Source organism: Plecotus auritus (assembly GCF_963455305.1).
Source record: "Plecotus auritus genome assembly, chromosome: 6".
Lineage (NCBI taxonomy): Eukaryota > Metazoa > Chordata > Mammalia > Chiroptera > Vespertilionidae > Plecotus > Plecotus auritus.
The window spans coordinates 39501294-39521501 of record NC_137773.1 but is presented as its reverse complement, the minus strand read 5'-3'; the positions used below and the strand labels follow the sequence as shown (position 1 = coordinate 39521501).

General features: G+C 42.2%; 1 protein-coding gene across 9 annotated transcripts in view; it reads left to right on the top strand.

The window, feature by feature from the left end:
- The window catches only part of TRRAP (transformation/transcription domain associated protein), a 137134-nt gene that overhangs the window by 42856 nt on the left and 74070 nt on the right, over window positions 1-20208 (top strand). For 5 of the 9 annotated variants that reach the window (XM_080675801.1, XM_080675798.1, XM_080675799.1 and 2 more), the window contains exons 23-33: window positions 2417-2616; window positions 4196-4413; window positions 4536-4733; window positions 7917-8177; window positions 8666-8827; window positions 10134-10230; window positions 12098-12219; window positions 12513-12683; window positions 17087-17155; window positions 19612-19665; window positions 19790-19810. In XM_080675801.1, the coding sequence (XP_080531927.1) occupies window positions 2417-2616; window positions 4196-4413; window positions 4536-4733; window positions 7917-8177; window positions 8666-8827; window positions 10134-10230; window positions 12098-12219; window positions 12513-12683; window positions 17087-17155; window positions 19612-19665; window positions 19790-19810 (1573 nt within the window). The remainder of the gene's footprint in view (window positions 1-2416; window positions 2617-4195; window positions 4414-4535; window positions 4734-7916; window positions 8178-8665; window positions 8828-10133; window positions 10231-12097; window positions 12220-12512; window positions 12684-17086; window positions 17156-19611; window positions 19666-19789; window positions 19811-20208) is intronic. The other 4 variants (XM_080675804.1, XM_080675803.1, XM_080675802.1 and 1 more) reach the window with 1 other exon arrangement.

Here is a 20208-nt window from a genome sequence, read left to right as displayed (position 1 = left end):
GAGAGCGATGGCATAAAGTTAGAGTTGAGATAGAGTAGAATGATGCTAAAGGAAAGATGAAAATAGAATGTAGAACACTAATGTCACAGTCAAATAAAGAGATAATAAAATAACACTTTTTTGAAAAAAGTTAAAATAGTAGTAGTAATAATACTGATTGGAAATAAAAATGTAATAATTAAAAAAGTAAAATCAAGTGAGGAAAAAAGAAAAATATTAGTTTCTTAAGTAAAAGATGAAAAAAAAATAAAAAAATACATAAAATGTGCAGTAGTGAAGGTCATTCACTTCCTCTATTGTTCTGTTTCGCACAGCTGTTTCCCAGTGAGGACAGTATTGCAGTTCCCTGCATTCCACTGCTCCTCAGTGTTGTAAGCCAGTCCTGATTTTTAAGCAGGCAGTGTGTCTTTCTTGTATTCCTAAATTTGTGATTACACAAGAGTCAATTTGTGATTCAGCCCCTGGGTGGCAGTGTTTCTGTGTTGACTTCCGGTTCTATGGGTCCTTTCTACCCTCTGCTTTAGATCCTGCTTTCCCTATGGCACTCAATACCAGTTTGTGGGAGTGGGCTGCCCCAGAGCTGGTTCTCCGATGGTCACTCCCCGCTCTGATCCCCAGGTTTCAGAAAAACAACTTTCCCCTGCAGTCTCCTAGGGTGTCCCCAACTGGGTGATCCCATGCACTGGGCTCAGCAATCAGAAGCAAGGATTTAAAGAGAAAGGACAATTGTGTGAACTCAGGGGCTGCGTGCAAGTCTGCGCAGTCCTTCCTCCCTCTCTCCCCCCCCCCCCCCCCCCCGTGTCCAAGCAGCCGGCACACTTTTAAAATTTTTAGGCTGTCCTTCTGCGTCAGATCAAAATGGGTTACTTTTTAGAGATCCCCTCTGTTAGCAGCTCTGGGACCCCCTTACACATTCATGGATCATGCCAGCCCCAACAGTCACGGATTTTTCTAAGCGTAGACTTCCCCCGGTCCTCCAGCTCCCACAGTGCACGTGTTTCTCTGTCCTGCTGGAACCAGAGACCTCACCTTATCCCCGGTGAAATATGACCTTTCCGTGGTGGAGTGTAGAGCTCCTCTGAATCCGCGTGTTTGCGCCAATTGGGGACCGGTGCTCTGGGGTTCGCAGCTGTTCGGTGGGTGTTGCAGTTGGAGATTTTCAGGCTTCCGATAACATCCACTTTCCCCTTCATGATGGCGTGGTCTCCGTGTCCGAACCAGTGGCTCCTGGAGGGAACCCAGCAGCAGTGGGGGCTGCCCAGTCAGGGGAGCCCCGTCCAGCAGTCCCCCACTTTCTCCTGCAGTATAGCTGTCCCTTAACTCACCAACAGACACTCCCTGTGTGACCCTCAGCTGTTCTTTCTATCTGCTCTGGGACAAGGCTCGGGACACATCTGTCTATTCCGACGCCATTTTTCCCCCCCTCTAAATAGGAACATTTCGAAGCTGAAGTATTAACAGGATCTATGGAAGAAGAGGTTGTTCTAATTCAGGGAATTTATTTTTTCCTGTCTGACACTGGCCTCCCATTTAAATTAATTCGAAGACAGTTTCCCGTGATGCCAGCATTTGCAATGACTATTAATAAATCACAAGGACAAACTGTAGACAGAGTAGGAGTAATCCTACCTGAACCCGTTTTTGGACATGGTCAATTATATGTTGCTTTCTCTCGAGTTCGAATAGCGTGAGACATTAAAGTTGTAAATACTTCATCACAATTTTTTTCACGCACTTAGAAAGTGTTTTTACTCTTAATATGGTGTAAGGGAGATATTAGAATAAGTTTAATCAATTTATCAGTCATTGTTTTTATCAGTGTTATATCATGTTTTTGTTTTCATATCATGTTTTTGTTTTTATATCATGTTTTTGTTTTTATATCATGTCTTTGTTGTTTTTAAATAATGTTTTTGTTTTTATATCATGTCTTTGTTGTTTTTATATCATGTTATTGTTTATTAATCAATTCATATATTTTCATACACATTTTACTACTTTTCTTTCATCTCTGACACTTCTATTATAGAGAAAGGGTGAATAGCGATATTAAAATATTTCATCTAATTAATTTTCTTTCAATGTGCACAAATGTGTGCACCGAGCCACTAGTTTAATTATAAAAGATAAATTCAAACATCAACCTAAAATGAAATATTATAAAAAATTGAATCTGCTGCCCTTTTGTAATTTCCCTCTGATCCATTGCCTGTGCTCCTATCAGGTAGAACATATTTGGTGTCTCTTGAATCATTAGTCATAAGTGTTCATACTGAAATTAAAGCAGAGAAATTAATTCACTCGGTCCTATCTGAATGAGGAAGGAGGGCAGATTAAAATAAAAAAATTAAGTCATGGTGAAGCTGTCAGTTCAGGACTTCAGTGTTGTGATGGTGGATTAAATTTTGTCTTCCAGCTTTACAGAAAAGACCATACCTAATGTCATCATATCACATCGCTACAAAGCACAAGACACTCCAGCTCGGAAGACATTTGAGCAGGCTCTGACTGGGGCGTTCATGTCTGCAGTCATTAAAGATCTTCGGCCCAGCGCCCTGCCCTTTGTAGCCAGCCTGATCCGCCACTACACAATGGTGGCAGTTGCCCAGCAGTGTGGTGAGTGGGGCCCTGGTTATTTGACTTCAAAAACGTGGTCAGGACATGGTGGAGTTTCAGAGAAGCTGAGGTTGGCTGATTGATTTTTGGCCTTTTTGTTTTCTAATTTTCCACTTAAGCACATTGAAAAAGATCATTGGTATTTCAGCGATGGGTGCTGTATTGTGAAAATTGTTTCCAAGTGTTAGCTATAAAATACACTCAGTATTTTGGCCCTTTGTTTTTTATGAAAAATGGGGGCTGAATAGTCTTGGATGTGTAAAACAGCGGCAGTTAGCAGCTGCACTTACTGCTGACCTTCCTCCATGTGTTTTCCACCGTCGCCTGTCTGCTCTTAGCCAGCTTCTCGAAGGCTCCCTTCCAGTGCACATCTCTGCTCCTGGCATGGTCATCTCTCCTCCGTGCTCTTCTCTCTTCCTGAATAGCTACGTGCTTCTGCTGCAGGGGTTCTCAGGCTCTGGGTGTGAAGGACACATTTTATCTCCTTGGTTTTATTTTTAAACCACTGCAGACTGGTGCTTTGGTAAAAGACAGTAGGACTGTCAGGGTTCCCAGGGCTACGTAAGTTTCTGAACACTTATTCCCTACTCGTGTACCTCCTCCCAGTCTAGTGCTGGCCAGTGGACTCCCTTGAGGAGCACTGCACTGGGGCATGTCCTCAGAGCCCTCACCCTGGAGAACCATGATGGGCTTTCTGGAGCGCTGTAGGACATGTGGGACTTCCCCTCCTAACTCTTCTTGGCCTGAACAGTTGGTACTGTACGATTTAGCACTTAGATTGTTTCTCAGTGTTTCCTCTGTCTTAATGTTAACTTTCCAGCAGACCTGTAAGCTTTTTGATAATTCCCAACTTGCTGGTCCTAGGTACCTGTGAGGCATTAATTAGTAGTTGCTGGCAGATTGTTCTTTGTGTGTGTGTGTTGGGTGTCATAGCTGGGTGCTGTTGCCTTTTGTTTTTTTTTTGTGAGCTGTTGCTTTTGATTATTACTTGTATGTCAGAAATGTACAGAGGGTAACCCATAGTCACTCCCATTCTCTACCCTTTGGCCTGTTTAATGACTTTTAAAAGAAGGTACCTGATTGTGGTTCTCTCTCTCTCTTTTTTTTTTTTAAAGTTGGCCATGAGAATATTTTAGGAGAAAGAGAAACTATTTTTTAAAAAATATTTTTATTGATTTCAGAGAGGAAAGGAGATGTGGGGAGAGAGAGAGAAAAATCAATGATGACAGAAACCATTGATCAGCTTACTCCTGCACGCCCCTACTGGGGATGTGCCCTTGACAGGCCGATGCTCTATCCACAGAGCCAACCCAGCGAGTGGTTCTCATTTTAAATTAATACATTTTTGACTTATGATTGAGGAAAAATGAAAGTAATACAGTGTATAATGGAAAACATTCAGAAAAATTACCTTAGTGTAAATCAGACTCCTTAGTTTAAAAATATTAACAGAAATTGGTCTAAAGTATTAGGTTCCTAACCCTCAAAGAAAAGAAAATGAGGTACTTTTGCACTTGGAGGGACAAGAATGTTGGTAGCGGACACTCTTCTCTCTCATGCACCCTGTGCTCTCCTCCAGGTCCTTTCTTGCTGCCTTGCTACCAGGTGGGCAGCCAGCCCAGCACAGCCATGTTTCACAGTGAAGAAAACGGGTCGAAAGGAATGGATCCATTGGTTCTCATTGATGCCATAGCTATATGTATGGCATATGAAGAAAAGGAACTTTGCAAGATTGGAGAGGTGGCTCTTGCTGTGATATTTGATGTTGCAAGTATCATCCTGGGCTCAAAGGAGAGGGTAAGGCTGGATTGAGGAGTGTCTCCTATTTGTGGGGTTTGTACCTGAGGGTGTCATTCTAGAAACTGGTAGTTTAAGAATTGCAGTAACACATTAAGGTTTGTGTTTGTTTTCCTCTCCAGGCATGCCAGCTGCCTCTGTTTTCTTACATCGTGGAGCGCTTGTGTGCGTGTTGTTATGAGCAGGCCTGGTATGCAAAGTTGGGGGGTGTGGTGTCCATTAAATTTCTGATGGAGCGGCTGCCTCTCACTTGGGTTCTCCAGAACCAGCAGACATTCCTCAAGGCGCTTCTCTTTGTCATGATGGACTTAACTGGAGAGGTAGGTGATGGTGGCTCCAAACATAACCAAGCTGTCTCAAGAAGCTGATTTGCCTAGAGAATAGGTAGCAAGAGTCCTGCAAATTTGCTCTCCTAAAAGCTTATGTTTCATAACAGCACCTTCAATAAAAGGACAGATCAGAACCCCTCTAGGCTTTGTCTGGTTATCAGATACCTTTCTGTCTTCATAAGGAGCAGTCATGCCCAAGAACTTAGCACAGAACATCTGTGACCTGTGAAGGAAGCACCACTCCTCAGTCTTGCCTTGGGGCTCAGTAGTGCATATACTCCAGGATTCTTTTTTTTTTTTTTTTTTTTTAATAAATCTTTATTGTTCATATTATTAAAATTGTTCCTCTTTTTCCCCCCATAGCTCCCCTCCACCCAGTTCCCACCCCACCCACTGCCCTTACCCCCCCACCCCCCGCCACTGTCCTCATCCATAGGTGTACGATTTTTGTCCAGTCTCTTCCCGCACCACCCACACCTCTTTCCCCCCGAGAATTGTCAGTCTACTCCCTTTCTATTATATTCACCAGTTTATTCTGTTCATCAGATTTTTTATTCACTTGATTTTTAGATTCACTTGTTGATAGACATGTATTTGTTGTTCATAATTTTTATCTTTACCTTTTTCTTCTTCCTCTTCTTAAAGAATACCTTTCAGCATTTCATATAATACTGGTTTGGCGGTGATGAACTACTTTAGCTTTTTCTTATTTGTGAAGCTCTTTATCTGCCCTTCAATTCTGAATGATAGCTTTGCTGGGTAGAGTAATCTTGGTTGTAGGTTCTTGCTGTTCATCACTTGGAATATTTCTTGCCACTCCCGTCTGGCCTGCATAGTTTCTGTTGAGAAATCAGCTGACAGTCGTATGAGTGCTCCCTTATTGGTAATTAACTGTTTTTCTCTTGCTGCTTTTAATATTCTCTCTTTGTCTTTTGCTCTTGGCATTTTAATTATGATGTGTCTTGGTGTGGTCCTCTTTGGATTCCTCTTGTTTGGGGTTCTCCATGCTTCTTGGACTTGTAAGTCTGTTTCTTTCACCAGGTGGGGGAAGTTTTCGGTCATTATTTCTTCAAATAGGTTTTCAGTATCTTGCTCTCTCTCTTCTTCTGGCACTCCCATAATTCGGATGTTGGTACGCTTGAGGTTGTCCCAGAGGCTCCTTACACTATCTTCATATTTTTGGATTCTTTTTTCTTTTTGCTTTTCTGGTTGAGTGTTTTTTGCTTCTTTGCATTTCAAATCTTTGACTTGATTCTTGCGATCCTCTAGTCTGTTTTTGGGTCTCTGTATAATGTTTTTTATTTCAGTCAGTGTATGCTTAATTTCTAGTTGGTCCTTTTTCATATCCTCGAGGGTCTCGCTAAATTTATTGGCCTTTTCTAGAAAATACTTGAAAAACCTTATAACCGTGGTTTTGAACTCTATATCTATTCGTTTGCTTTCCTCCATTTCTTTAATTTGTGATCTGTTTCTTTGTCTCCGCATTTTGGCTGCTTCCCTGAGTTGATAGAGTGGCTTTGTGTGCTAGGTGTCCTATAGGGCCCAGTGGCTCAGCCTCCCCAGTTACCTGAGGTGGACACTCTTGGTGCACCCCTTTGTGGACTGTGTGTACAGCCTTGTTGTAGTTAAGTCTTGATTGTTGTTGGTATCACTGGGAGGAATTGACCTCCAGGCCAATTGGCTCTGAGGATCAGCTGTGTCTATGCTGGGAGAACTTCTGTGCTGGAGACACCCTTATGAGGCAAGACTTGATTCAGTGGTGCTTTGGTGCTCACTGAGTCTGCCCCCTGAGTGTGTCCCTTATGGATCTGAGGAGTTGTAATCTGGATGGTCCTACTCTGACCCCTGGGTACACTGGCTCTTCTATCTCTAAGGAGATGCTAATTTAGCCTCTGCCTGAGGCCACTCAGCAGGAGCTACGGAGAGATCTGCAGATTCCTCTTCTTTGTTTGGGTTTTGGAGGTCCCCAGATGAGGCCCAGTTGTGAAGCAATGCAAGCTGCTGCGGGGCCTTGGGCCTTCTTTTGGATCAGGGGTCCTCAAACTTTTTAAACAGGGGGCCAGTTCACTGTCCCTCAGACCGTTGGAGGGCCAGACTATAGTTTAAAAAAAAACTATGAACAAATTCCTATGCGCACTGCCGACCCGGGACGAGTTGGCTGCTAAGCAGGACAGGCAGCGGCACCTGGCGGGCTGGATAAATGTCCTCGGCTGGCTGCATGTGGCCCATGGGCCGTAATTTGAGTATGCCTGTTTTGGATGTTCTGGGTCTCACTGACTCAGCTGCAGTTTGTTAGGTAAGTTTAGAATTCACAGGACCTGGCCATTCATATTCAAAAGCCTCTGTGCTCATCTTGGATGGGGCAGAGTCTCAGGGCGGAGCAAACAGCAATGGCTTTGTGGGGCAGGATCTCAGGGCGGAGCAAACAGCAATGGCTTTCCGCCAGCCCTTCCCTAAGAGGCCCCTGGGTCTCAGTGTCCCGTGGTAATCGCTGTAAGCACCTCTGAGAGAAAGCTGTTCTTGAGTTTCACCCGCTGCCAGACAGTCCAGTTTCTCCCTGAATGAGTCTGGGTCCCCAGAGTCTCGCCCGGAACTGGAGTTCAGAGCAGTTGGGGGCTTTTGTCTCCCTCCCGATTGAGAAAGCCAGTCGCGTAGTCAGTTGCCAGCGCTCTCCACATGCGCGCCTCTGTACCTCTGCCTTACGCAGCTCCTGTGAGTCTCAGTGTGCTTTTCACTTTCCTTCTAGTTGTAGAATTTTCACTCAGCCAGCCTTCCTGTGGTTCTGGATGATGTCCGTTTTGTCTTTTAGTTGTAGTTTTGAAATTGTTGTGTGAGGCGGCAGTTTAGGTGTTTACCGATGCCGCCATCTTGGTTTCTCCCAGACGCTGCATTCTTTATGATCCTATATGCAGGTAGAATATCTGGGCAGCGCCAGCTTATCTGTTTGGTACTTACAAAGATCCTGTCTACACCACATTTTCCTTTCTGAGTGATACACAGGAATTACCTGTAAGTATCTAGTGGAAGTGATGAAGTAGTCTTATTAGATTAGCTGGCACGAGGGGCGTGAACCCCCCCTAGAGACAGTGTTGATGGCAGGCAGGTTGTGCAGGAGACATGGGTGTCCTGGGCAGCATTGTTCCCTTTTCGGTCTAAGGAGTCCTTGTCCTGCAGGTTTCCAATGGGGCAGTTGCCATGGCCAAAACCACCCTGGAGCAGCTGCTGATGAGGTGTGCGACACCCTTAAAAGATGAGGAGAGAGCGGAAGAGATTGTGGCAGCTCAGGAAAAGTCATTTCACCACGTGACACACGACTTGGTTCGAGAAGTCACCTCTCCAAATTCCACTGTGAGAAAACAGGCTATGCATTCACTGCAAGTTTTGGCCCAGGTCACTGGGAAAAGTGTGACAGTGATAATGGAACCCCATAAAGAGGTGAGATTTCTGTCACCAGAACTAGGGTAACTTGAGCAAAATTTTTGAGACTTTTTTTCCCTTTCAAATCTGAGATGTAGAGGATATATAATTTATAATTTTGTGTCCACTTTACAGAATACTATTACATATGCTGTTTTTAACCTCAGATATGTGAAAATTAATGTGCTTATATTAATGGTTCTATTGGTATTTGTCAGTGTCAAGAGGATAGAAGGTTGGTTTCCTGGATCAATATAGCACAATCTGGTAGTTTTGTGTTTGTTTGTTTTAAGAGAGATTACTCTGAAGCCTTAGGAATGAAGGGTATCAGACACTCATGGCCAAGTTTTAGCACATGAAACATCTCACTGTCACCTAACTAAAAGACATCTGTAATAACCTTTCATCTTTTATGAATTTCAAATTGGTAATTGCTTTAGAATATTGTGATGAGAGCCTTTTCGAGGGGCATGTGTTCAGTTGTATTTCCTTCTTGCCTGTCCTAGGTTCTCCAGGATATGGTCCCACCTAAGAAGCATTTGCTCAGACATCAGCCTGCCAATGCACAGATTGGCCTGATGGAGGGGAACACGTTCTGTACCACATTGCAGCCCAGGCTCTTCACAATGGATCTTAACGTGGTGGAGCATAAGGTGTTCTACACAGAGGTAGGGGGGTGGTGGTACGCGTGGTGTGGATGGTGATGACGTGTGTCTGGTAAACTGTCTTTGTGCACGAAGACTGGTCAGGCAGCACTCAGAGAAGGCCTGGGAGGTGACCACAGGGAAACAGCAATAGCCTGGCACAGCACTCGGCACAGGTATGTTACATCTGGGATTGGAGAGAAGGTGGGCATAGTGATTGCAGATGTTCAGCAGAAGGTGGGTGTTTTGCCCTAGCCGGTTTTGCTCAGTGGATAGAGCGTTGGCCTGCAGACTCAAGGGTCCCAGGTTCAGTTCTGGTCAAGGGCACATTCCTGGGTTGCAGGCTCGGTCCAACGTGCAGGAGGCAGCCAATCAATGATTTCCTCTCATCACTGATGTTTCTATCTCTCTCTTCCTCTCCCTTCCTCTCTGAAGTCAATAAAAGTATATTTTTTAAAAAAAGGTTGTTGTTTCCTGAGTCCTTTGAACTCTATTAGCCCTCTAACAAGGAACCTTGCTCTTCAGGGCCTTCAAGTTGTAATCTAGAGCTAAGACTGTACCATCTACTTTAGTCACTGTCCCATCTGCTGGTGCTCAGAATAAGACGGCACAAGCAGTGCCAGCTTACTGAGTTAATTATTCGCTTAAACGTGCCAGGCACTGTTGAGAGACCTTACTTCACATGAATGCTCTCTGTAGCTCTGGCCTCCTGAAGATACAGAAACTGAGCCTGAGCGTTTGGTATGCACCAAAGGTCACAGCAGAGAAGCTGCAGTCAAAGGACCATGACTTGTTTTAGAGCAGGGGCCCTGATCACTGCCTTGTCCTGCCAGGTTCTCGTGCTGTTTAGTGGACTTGACTTGCCCCTTGATTCAAGATAATGGGCAGAGGCAGATGGCATCTTACAAGTATTTGCCACTGTGAACTCTCCAGTTTACAGTGTGTAGACAGTAATAAACAGAAATTAAACTTTAGATACAAATTATAAGCTTCCTTTTTTTTTTTTTTTTTTAATGTTTACCCCTGAGGATATTTTTTTCCATTTACTTATAGAGAAAGTAGGAGGGAGGAACCAGGAGAGAGAGAGAGAAACATGGATGTGAGAGAAACACATGGATTGGTTGCCTCCCACACCTGACTGGGGGCGAGGATGAACTTATAACCGAGGTACAAGCCCTTGACCTGGAATCAGATTCTTTAGAATTTGATTTCAGTTTGTTAGTTAATTGTGTTGTGGGGTGTGTGGAAGATTGCTGTGCTCTATTATTTGTAAAGTTATTATGTCTTTACAGTAAGAGCAGGCTAAATTGCATTGCTTTATCTTTTGCAGCTTTTGAATTTGTGTGAGGCTGAAGATTCAGCTTTAACAAAGCTGCCCTGTTACAAAAGTCTTCCATCACTCGTGCCTTTGAGAATTGCAGCACTAAGTAAGTTCATATAAATCTGAAACAAGTTACTGGGGACAAAAGTGAAAAGGGACAGTGGCCTTTTATGTTTAATTTTTTTTTTTTGGCTTTTTGTGTTGTTTTTAAGGTGGGATCAAAAACTATGTGTATTTATCAAACTAGATAATGAGATGTCAGTGGATTATATAGATTGTTAGGATTTAAATAATTTCTTATTCTATAGTAAACTGGATTTTACTATCTAATAAACTATTTATAGTTCTCCTATGAACCTAATATTCTGGTTTAAGAGAGTTGTCATACCATTCATATATTACCATTTTCATCCAACTCAGAGTATTTAGTAAGATATACAACATTCTTTATAGACTTTGTAATGATTAAGAAGCACCTGAGAATCCTGCTGGCTCTAGATTTTCATGAATGTTAGTTATCAGTGTTTAGTACAGGAATTGTGTTAAGTTTAGAAAAATATACTAGACCAGTACTCATCCTTGTGCTTAGAAACAGTCATTTCTCCCCCTTTTTGGTAATACCCAATACAGGTTTTTTTAAGTTGACTTTGTCTCTATCTGTTGATGTTTATACCCTTAATAAATTATTGTCAGATTCCTTGAATTAGTGGTAGAGAAGCTGAGAGACAGAGAATATAATATCCAAGCTTGAGGATGGTCCTGGGGCATTTCAGACAACGCAAGCCAGAGTGAGGGAGGTGCAGAGCAGGGATGTTTGCCAGCCTCTCACTTCTTCTGAGTTGGGATTTTTCCTTTGGGGTGCCCTCATACATTCCTGTTAGCAATATGGTCATTCCTCTTGCTAAGATGTTCTCTCTCTCTCTTTTTTGTTGTTGTTAAGCCTCGCCTGAGGATATTTTTTCTGTTGATTTTTAGAGTGTGTGGAAGGGAGGGAGCGGGGGGGGGGGGGGGCGGTGGAAAGAGAGAGAGACAGAGAGGGGGCGGGGGAGAAAATCAATGTGAGAGAGACACATCGATTAGTTGCCTCACATACGTGCCCCAACCAAGGTGGGAATGAACCGGCAACTCAGGTATGTGCCCTTGACCAGGAATCAAACCTGTGACCTTTTGATGCACTGGCCTGATGCTCTTCCACTGGGCCACCCCAGCCAGGGCTAGGCTGTTCTCTCCTAAGGAGCATAAGATTGAGGTGTCCCCTTTCCTCAGAATATTTGTATTTTTGAAGTCTCTCAGGTTGGGAGGAGGCTGCCTGATTAGATATGAATAGTGGAGAAAAGCCTGGCTGTGTATGTCTATTCCTTTTATCAAGGCCATGCCCTCTTCATGAATTCAGCATGCATCTGCCCACAGGTCAGCCATGCTCATCCTGTATGAAGATATCCTGGGGGCAGCAATGTTATTGGGGACCTTCTTTCTTCCCTCTCCAGCCCTCTTCCTCCTATTTGGACAATGTAAAATTTGTCATGGCCCCTCTGGCTGTTGATTTCACCCTTAGATAATTTCAGTAGAAGATCATGTGTTCTTTTTGTCTTTCTCAAGGTCAGATACTAGGAAAGAGGTTTAGTGACACATAATTTTTGTGCGTAAGAGCCTTTATTTTATTTATTTATTTTTAAAGATCCACCTTTTTGTTTTTATTGATTTCAGAGAGGAAGGGAGAGGGAGAGAGAGAAACATCAGTGATGAGAGAGAATCATTGATTGGCTTCCTCCTGTATGCCCCCTACTGGGGATCGAGACTGTGACCCAGGTACATGCCTTTGACCAGAATCGAACCCAGGGCCCTTCGGTCTGAGGGCCAACGCTCTGTCTACTAAGACAAACTGGCCAGGGCTGGTAAGAGCCTTTAGATAAGCAAAATGTTCATGTATTTTCAGGTTAATAATGAGATTATATTCGTTTTTCTCCCTAAAGATGCACTTGCTGCCTGCAATTACCTTCCTCAGTCTAGAGAGAAGATCATTGCTGCACTCTTCAAAGCACTTAATTCCACAAATAGTGAGCTCCAGGAGGCTGGAGAAGCCTGTATGAGAAAGGTGAGGGGGGTGTGTGTGTGTGTGTGAATTCTGCTTAGGAGTTCGGTTTACCTTGTCTGTGTGCCTGGAAATCTGCCTGTTAATATCCACTGGATTGTAATAATGTCTCTACTGGTTCCATAGTCATACCAAACCTTTAAAATATTATACAGCAATGACTAGTCAATAGATATGTTTAATGTTTCATTTTTCTAAGGAACACAAAAACTTGCTGGTAGAGTCACATAAGTTCTATTCTATTCTAAAGTATGTTCCGTTATCTGTTTTTATTTGTAACATTTCTTTTAAAATAGTTTTTAGAAGGTGCTACCATAGAAGTAGATCAAATCCATACACATATGCGACCTTTGCTGATGATGCTGGGGGATTATAGAAGTTTGACGCTGAATGTTGTGAATCGTCTGACTTCAGTTACCAGGCTCTTCCCAAACTCCTTCAATGATAAGTTCTGTGATCAGATGATGGTAAGCTAAATGCATGTAAATATATTCTATAATAAACCTGAAAATTGGAATTATTTTTTAAAAGAAGTAATATATTTACATGGTTTAAAATTCAAAGGATATGGAAGGGTGTGCTATGAAAGTCTCCCTCCTGTCCTCCAACTCTCCACCCCCTTCCCAGAGACATCCAGTGCTAACAGTGTCCTTCTGGAGGCTTTCACATTTGTAATAGGACATGTGTATATTCTTTTGTTCCCCACAAAAGGAATGATAATATACACACAGTTCTTACTTTTCCTGTCTACTACCCCACCATTTTATCAGAACATAAAGTGCTTCTTCTTCATTCTGTTTTATGATGACAATAATCCTTATTTATGTAACCAGGCCCCCACTGATGACCTTCTAGATCAGAGGTGGGGAACATTTTTTCTGCCAGAGGCCATTTGGATATTTATAGCATCATTCATGGGCCACACAAAATTATCAGCTTAAAAATTAACCTGCTGTATTTGGTCAAACATTTAATTAATTCACCCCTAATGCCTTGCCGGGGCCAGATCAAATGATTTCACGGGCCTTGTAGGGCCCATGGTACGGCCCGAGGGCCGATGTTCCCCACACCTGATCTAGATTGTTCCCAGTCTTTTGCTATTACAGATGATGATACAGTGGAAAACTTGTAAGAACTTTAGAAATCCCTTGGGTTTTCAGAATTATCAAGGAAATAATGATGCAAATAAAATCTGTTTGGCAATGTTTAAATTTGAAGTGTAAGCAGATGAAGGAGACTCAGTTATTAATTTTCTTAGTATTTGATTTTGTTTCTGATAAATAGACACTTATAAATACTGCAAACATACATGTATTTTTCATAAATGACCTTTGGCCATATAGATATTTAAGATACTACAAATGTGTTGTTTTTTTTTTTTAATTTTTTTTTTTTTTTTTTTTTATATACCTTTCCCTCAGATGTAAACAGGAGTGAGCAGATAGTTAGATTTAGATATAGATATAGTGCATTACAGAGTATAGATATATGTGTATATGAAAGCCACACAACTTTTTACCTCACATACTAGCTTCTGTATAGACACCTAAAGAATGAACAGTGACCCAAACACCTAATTGGAAATTGATAATAATATTATGATTGGCCCTAGAAACTGTGATGCCCTAATGCAATGCGGCTTGCGAGCTGCGGTTTGCTGCTCTGTTGACTAATGAGTTTGCCGACCACTGCCTTAGGGAAAAACACTTAAAAAACATTTTAATAATGTACTAATGTCTTTAACCTGAAGTCAAAACTTCTGGGTAAGGGTAATGCCTTACGCAGTGGTTGGCAAACTCATTAGTCAACAGAGCCACAGTTTGCTGACCACTGCCCTAATGGAAGAGTGTGAGTGGGAAGCAATATTATATGGAAGTGAATTTTCCAAAATGGAAGACTCCTTCTGTTTAAGATTCCAAAAATATGTAATGCACATACATACCTACCAGTTTATACCCATACATTCTCAAGTGTGGTTAAAGTAAGTGATATTAATCACTTCCTAGTCAGAGCACAAGTATACACGTTATCTTATAGAATATTACAACTATTGGTGCTTTCATATATGAGATTTGTGCATATCTTTTCAATGTCCTAATGTTTTTATATTTGCCTCCTTTTTTTACTGTTTGTCTCTTCCAACTCTGTCAGCTGTCATTTGTTGCAGTCTTTGCTGCCTGCCTGAAGCAACTTGATTTTTTTTTGCATTTTTTACCCCTAATCTAACCCTTTAGATCTGTTAGCTGGGAATTCATTCAGTAATTTGTTATCCAGATCTTTTAAGAACAGTGTGAAGAGACTGCCTCACAGTCTGTGGTTTCTGACTAAGTTCAGGAATCTTTTCCCCTAAAACTAAGTTACATAGGTTTGGGGATTTTTTTCTTTCTCTGGCAATATAGACATTTTCTGAGTGGTTAAAAATCCTCTCAAAGCAGAGAGAGTTGATGTACTTGGACAAAGAATGATTGAAGTTACTATCTGTTCAGCCATTTTCATCTGGCACCATCTTGCCCAAGACCATCCTGGGCCTGTGTTGCTGGTGCTTTGTGTTTGTGGCTCGGGTCTTCCCAATGTATCCCAAGTCCACTGTGCTTTGCCAGGTGTGGTGGTCAAAGACACGTTTGCCCTTATTTACTCACGTCCTTCAGAACTGTGCCCAGTCTCTGAGCCTTTGTTTTCCCTCATGATTTGCTTTTGAGTTTAACAGCTTACGGCTTCAGCGTAAGAAATAAGACACCTTACTTTGTAGAGGGGCATTCGTGGGAACAACCCTGGAAATTTTCCTTTCTTAAAATTTGAACTGCTTGACATTTGGTCTTGAAGTCTCTAATGTAGCTAGTTATTTTGGATGCTTCCTTATTTAACTAGACATGGATTTTATATACCAGTTAGCATTCTTTTCTTTCCTTTGGGAAATCCAAAAACAGAATGACGTAGCTGGTCACTTTTTGTGCCTTTAATTTTGTCACTTTCATGTCTTTGGTATACATAGTTATTCTAATAGATTGTAGGTTTTATGAAAATATATTCTGGTGATTTCCTTCAAGGAATTTTATTGGTAAAACATTGTTAGCTTAGTGTACTTAGTTTTTTTAAAGAAATGTGTTGTTTTAGTGGTTCTCAACATATGATTCTTAGAACATTGGCCCTGTAATTTGTAGGGGAAAAAACCTCCGTTGGTAAGTTTGGGAAACACAACTTCCTGTACTCCCCTCTTGAAGTTTACATTAAAGGCTCACAGAAAAGTGTTTATTTATTTACTGGAGGCCCAGTGCACGACATTTGTCCCTCAGCCCGGCCTGCGCCCTCTTGCAGTCCAGGACCCCTTGGGGGATGTCCGCCTGCCGGCAGTTAGACATCCCTCTCGCAGTCCGGGCTCTAGCAGTCCAGGACCCCTCGCTCCTTACTGCCTGGCTGGGGTGGAGGCGGGAGAGGCTCCCACCACGGCTGCTGCGCTGGCGTCTGGCTGAGCGGTGCTCCCCCTGTGGGAGTGCACTGACCACCAGGGGGCAGCTCCTGCGTTGAGCATTTGCCCCCTGGTGGTCAGTGCACATCATAGCCAATGGTCATTCCGCCGTTTGGTCGATTTGCATATTAAGGTTTTATTATACTGTATAGGATTCATTGATTTCAGAGAGGAAGGGAGAGCGAGAGAGAGAGAAATATCAATGACGAGAGAGAATCATTAATTGGCTGCCTTCTGCATGCCCTCCATTGGGGATCAATACCAAATCTGTCCATGTGCCCTTGACCGGAATTGAACCTGGGAACAGGCCGATGCTCTATCCACTGAGCCAAACCAGCTAGGGCAGAAAAGTGTTTAGATGCATTTAAACCATCTGCCCCCAAGCCTATTTTACCATGAAGTTCTTTTTAAGCAACTTGTTAATTTCTTGTGGGGCATCAGTGTTTTGAAGAACATGTTTGGGCAGTGTAGGGTAATGAAGATGCTCCTCTTATTTAGGTGCTCTTGTGGTTTTAGCTGTGGGCTCTGAGTGCTTGTCTGCCAGGTTTTGCTGGTCACAGTGGTGGGACCCTGACTGCCACGTGCTCACGTCAGGCCACAGTCGCTTTGGACTCAGGGACTCTCCTCTTGCTCTGCACAGAATCTGCACAGAACGACTGCTGTCATTTTGCACCGAAGGGAATTGCTACCTGTCAGCACTAATTTGCACAGCCTCTGACCCAGTGGGGTCACACTCATTCTCACCAGTCCTTCTGCTTGGGCCCCTTTTGCCCCCCTGTCCTTCCACAGTAGCCGCCTTTCTGTTTCTGGCTCCAGGGCCTTTGTTCCTCCCTCTCTCTGCCTGGAGCGCTCTTCCTTGTGCTTCTGGCACATGTGCCTCAGCAGGGACCTGACCTGAACCTCCATCCACAGCTTTCACACATCTTACCATCTTCGTTCCACACACCACGCTCCTGTGCCGTACCCCGTTTTTCCTACTGCAGCCCTAACACCATGAGGACAGGCAATGCCTGTGTGTTCACTTCTCTGCCCCATGCCTTGCACGGTGCTGGGTTCATGCAGCACTCTGTGAACAGCTGTGACGCAAAGTACCAGGGTCATAAGGTGACAGCAGGAATGATGGACAGGAGTAAACTTCCTGATATTGGAATGGCAGTTTTCAGGGTGTTTTCTTCTGTAGCAGGGTGGATTCAGCCTTTCTTTATAGAACATAAACAAATGCCAGTTATTCCCATCACTAGTTGAATGGTTGGGCTATTTCAGTAACAGAAACACTGCCATTCTCACATTAAATATGATGGAAATGAATGATTACGTATGTGTTTTCACCTAAAAGCAGCATTTTGGAATTGAAATGCTCCTGTTGTGAGGAAGAAATGTCTAAGGATGTATTTTTTTCAACAGCAACATCTGCGAAAGTGGATGGAAGTGGTGGTCCTTACCCATAAAGGGGGCCAGAGGAGCGACGGAAACGTGAGTGACTTGTTTGTTTCTGGGAAGGGCCACCCTGTTGGCCCCTGCCACAATCAGTGTTAATATCGGAGCAGTGCTTTTAATTAAAGTGCCGGTCAGAATCTAGTTTTATATGATTGTAGTCCATTTAAATTGTTAAGCATATTTTATTAGCATTACATTTTTAAAAATTTCTTTTAATTGCTGAAAACATTCTTTTTTATGCTTTTTAAAAATCTCCCTTTGTTCACTTTAATGTGACGTTTTTGTTGCTGAGAATTCTTGGAAGCTTGAAATGTTAGTATTTGAATTGTACTATTTTTGTGTTAAAGTGTACTAAGTGTATTTTCTAGACTGTCCTTGGCAGCTGCTGTTTGCATGGTAGTGCACTCATCTGCTGTTGTTTTCCATCGCTTTCCATCATCATTGCCTCATAAAACCAAGGAGTGATTTTAGGACTTAAAGCATTAAAGAGAATGTAATAAGACATCACATAAAAATAAAATAATTTTATGTTTTCTAGGTCTAAATACCCCAACCCAGTTGTTTGTCAAAAGTCAAATGGCTAGTACTTCAAAACCCACATTTATGGTTTTGAGGGAAAACCACTAGTTAAATCTTTTTGAGCATTCTATATTAGTCATTAAAGATTTTGCCTCTTAAAAATGAATGATTCTTGTTGTTTTGACTCTAATTTTACTTGTACATGTTACTATTCCTTTAAAATATTTTTTAAGTTGATGCTTGTCCTGTCAGTGAGGTTGTGTTTTGCCAAGTTTCTGTTTTCTGGTGCCATTGTGTCCTGATGAGGGAATTCTGTAGCTCTTCAGAGGCATAATTAACGTGGCTTTTTGTCCTCCTGTGCCTATTTGTCGGATGCTGTGTTTCATCCCAAATTGATTTTTTTTGGCTTTATTATGCTTTGTTTTGACCATTCTGTGTCACTTGTTTTATTTATGTAAGTCTTGTTTCTTGCTGCTTCTAAAGAGCAAACTAAGCAAAACTAAATCAGGATTTTTAACTTTTTTAGGGTTGGTATACCACACGTGACCTCTTTGAAGGTTTGTTAATTTATGTAAACAGGAATCAAGTCAGGGAAACTTCGTGGGGGAGAGCAGAGTGTATTTGTAAACCCTAAACTCTTGGAAGTAGGTGCAAGTGCTTCTGTGCTTTTCCTTCCCATCTTTCATCTCTTAGGTATTTTTGCTGTAAATTTTATATTTGTCTTTACATAAGCTGTTAATTATCTGAAACACATAGCCATTCCAGAATAAACATTAAAAAACCTTGTGGGTAGATGAATGACTTATGTTAGGTCAAAAAGATTCCACAAACTTTTACAACAAGTTGTTTGGAAGGGTTTTGGGTGGGGGCACTGCATAGGGGATGGAGTGGTGGGTGTCGGGAAGTCCTTGAGCTCCTGCTCAATGAAACATGTTGGTTGTCGGATGAGTGTATTCCCTGAGCTGCTTTGGAACGCCCAGCTGCATGAGAGAGGCCCCGGGTCTGAACCCATAACATGGTGTTTGGGGTCCACAGGCAGCATGGCCATGGCTCCATCACCTCAGTCCAGGGCCAAGCCTTGCCTTTCTCCTCTTGAGCCCTGGTTATTTTTTATGCATGCGGTCCTGGATTGGGAGTAGATCCTGGAAAGTAATTTGTTCCTATTTGGTCAAATCACCAAATAATATTGCCTCATTGAGAAACTATAACTGAAGACATGTTAAATAGTTGACTAAAAATAAAGCTTTGTAATGCTGGGCACACTCAGTGATCAGAGATTTGTACATCATCGTGTTTAGGAAGGCTTGGCTATTTAGCGTTGAACTTACAGGGCAGAACTCATGGCATGATATGCCATGTCTCTACACGCCCTTCCCCCAACACTCATGCATGCATACACAATACACATACACATACACCCAACATGCATGCATACACGCACAGCTTTACTTGACAAGATTGCTCAGGTATCCAGTCGTAGCCTGTGGGTTCTCCTGGGTGTGGGGGTCTCAGACATGCCTACTGATGGGGCTTAAGCCCCCTGGTACTCTTCTAGAAGACTTTAGCTGGGAAAGAGGTTTTTAAGAATCTCTTAGCACTTCACAAAAAAGCTTAAAGTATTCCCTCTAAACAAAAGTTATTTAAATATACTGTACACAGCAAGGTCTTACAGTTTCTCCTCTAGACAAGAATTTAAAAAATTCTGTATTTTAAAATTTGATGTATGGAAGGAATACACTCTATTCGACACTATCAGAGGGCTATGTTTGACATCTGAAGGGTGGAAGGTGTGTTTTTTTTTTCTGTTTTTTTTTGTTTTGCTGTTGAGCATTTACTAATTATTGTGTGCTTTCTGATAATTGTATCTTTACTGTCTTGTTTACCCCAATAACCCTGACTGTGTATGAGTATATGGGAATTTTTAATGTAAATAACATAAATAGAAAAAAGATGATTTTCCTCCCCATCCTCAGGAAAGCATTTCAGAGTGCGGGAGATGTTCCTTGTCTCCATTCTGTCAGTTTGAGGTGAGAACAACCTATTAAAAGTCAGTTTATGACTTGTAATGTGAAGAACAGTTTATATTTTCTTTTCTTTTCTTTTTACCTTTTTGTTGCATTTTTTCATGCTGTAATTTTTGTTTTGGTTCAGCCTGCCATGGAAGGGGTAGAGGTGAGAATTTCAGTGGAGGCGCAGGAGGGGGTCGTGGTCGTATTTGGTTTTGCTGTGACTTGTGGTTCTGTGGTGGACAGAGTGCATTGTGCCTTTGAGTGCAGTGAGCCGTATTGTCTATCTGTGGCAGAGTTGTATTAGTATCATTGCTGTGAACTGTCTGGGTGTCACGCATGTTTTCTTTTAGGATGTTTTAAGCAAGATTCTAAGTTCTTTGGTTTTCTACATGTTAGAATATCAGCATCTCAATATTTAAGATTTTGTTGGATTTTGCTGTCATAGTTCGTTTGAACTCATACATCTAACAACCTCTGGAGAGGAAACTCCACAAAGAATATATAATCCTGCTAGAAATTGAGAGGTGTGATACAGTTACACTGACAGACTGCCTTGAATTT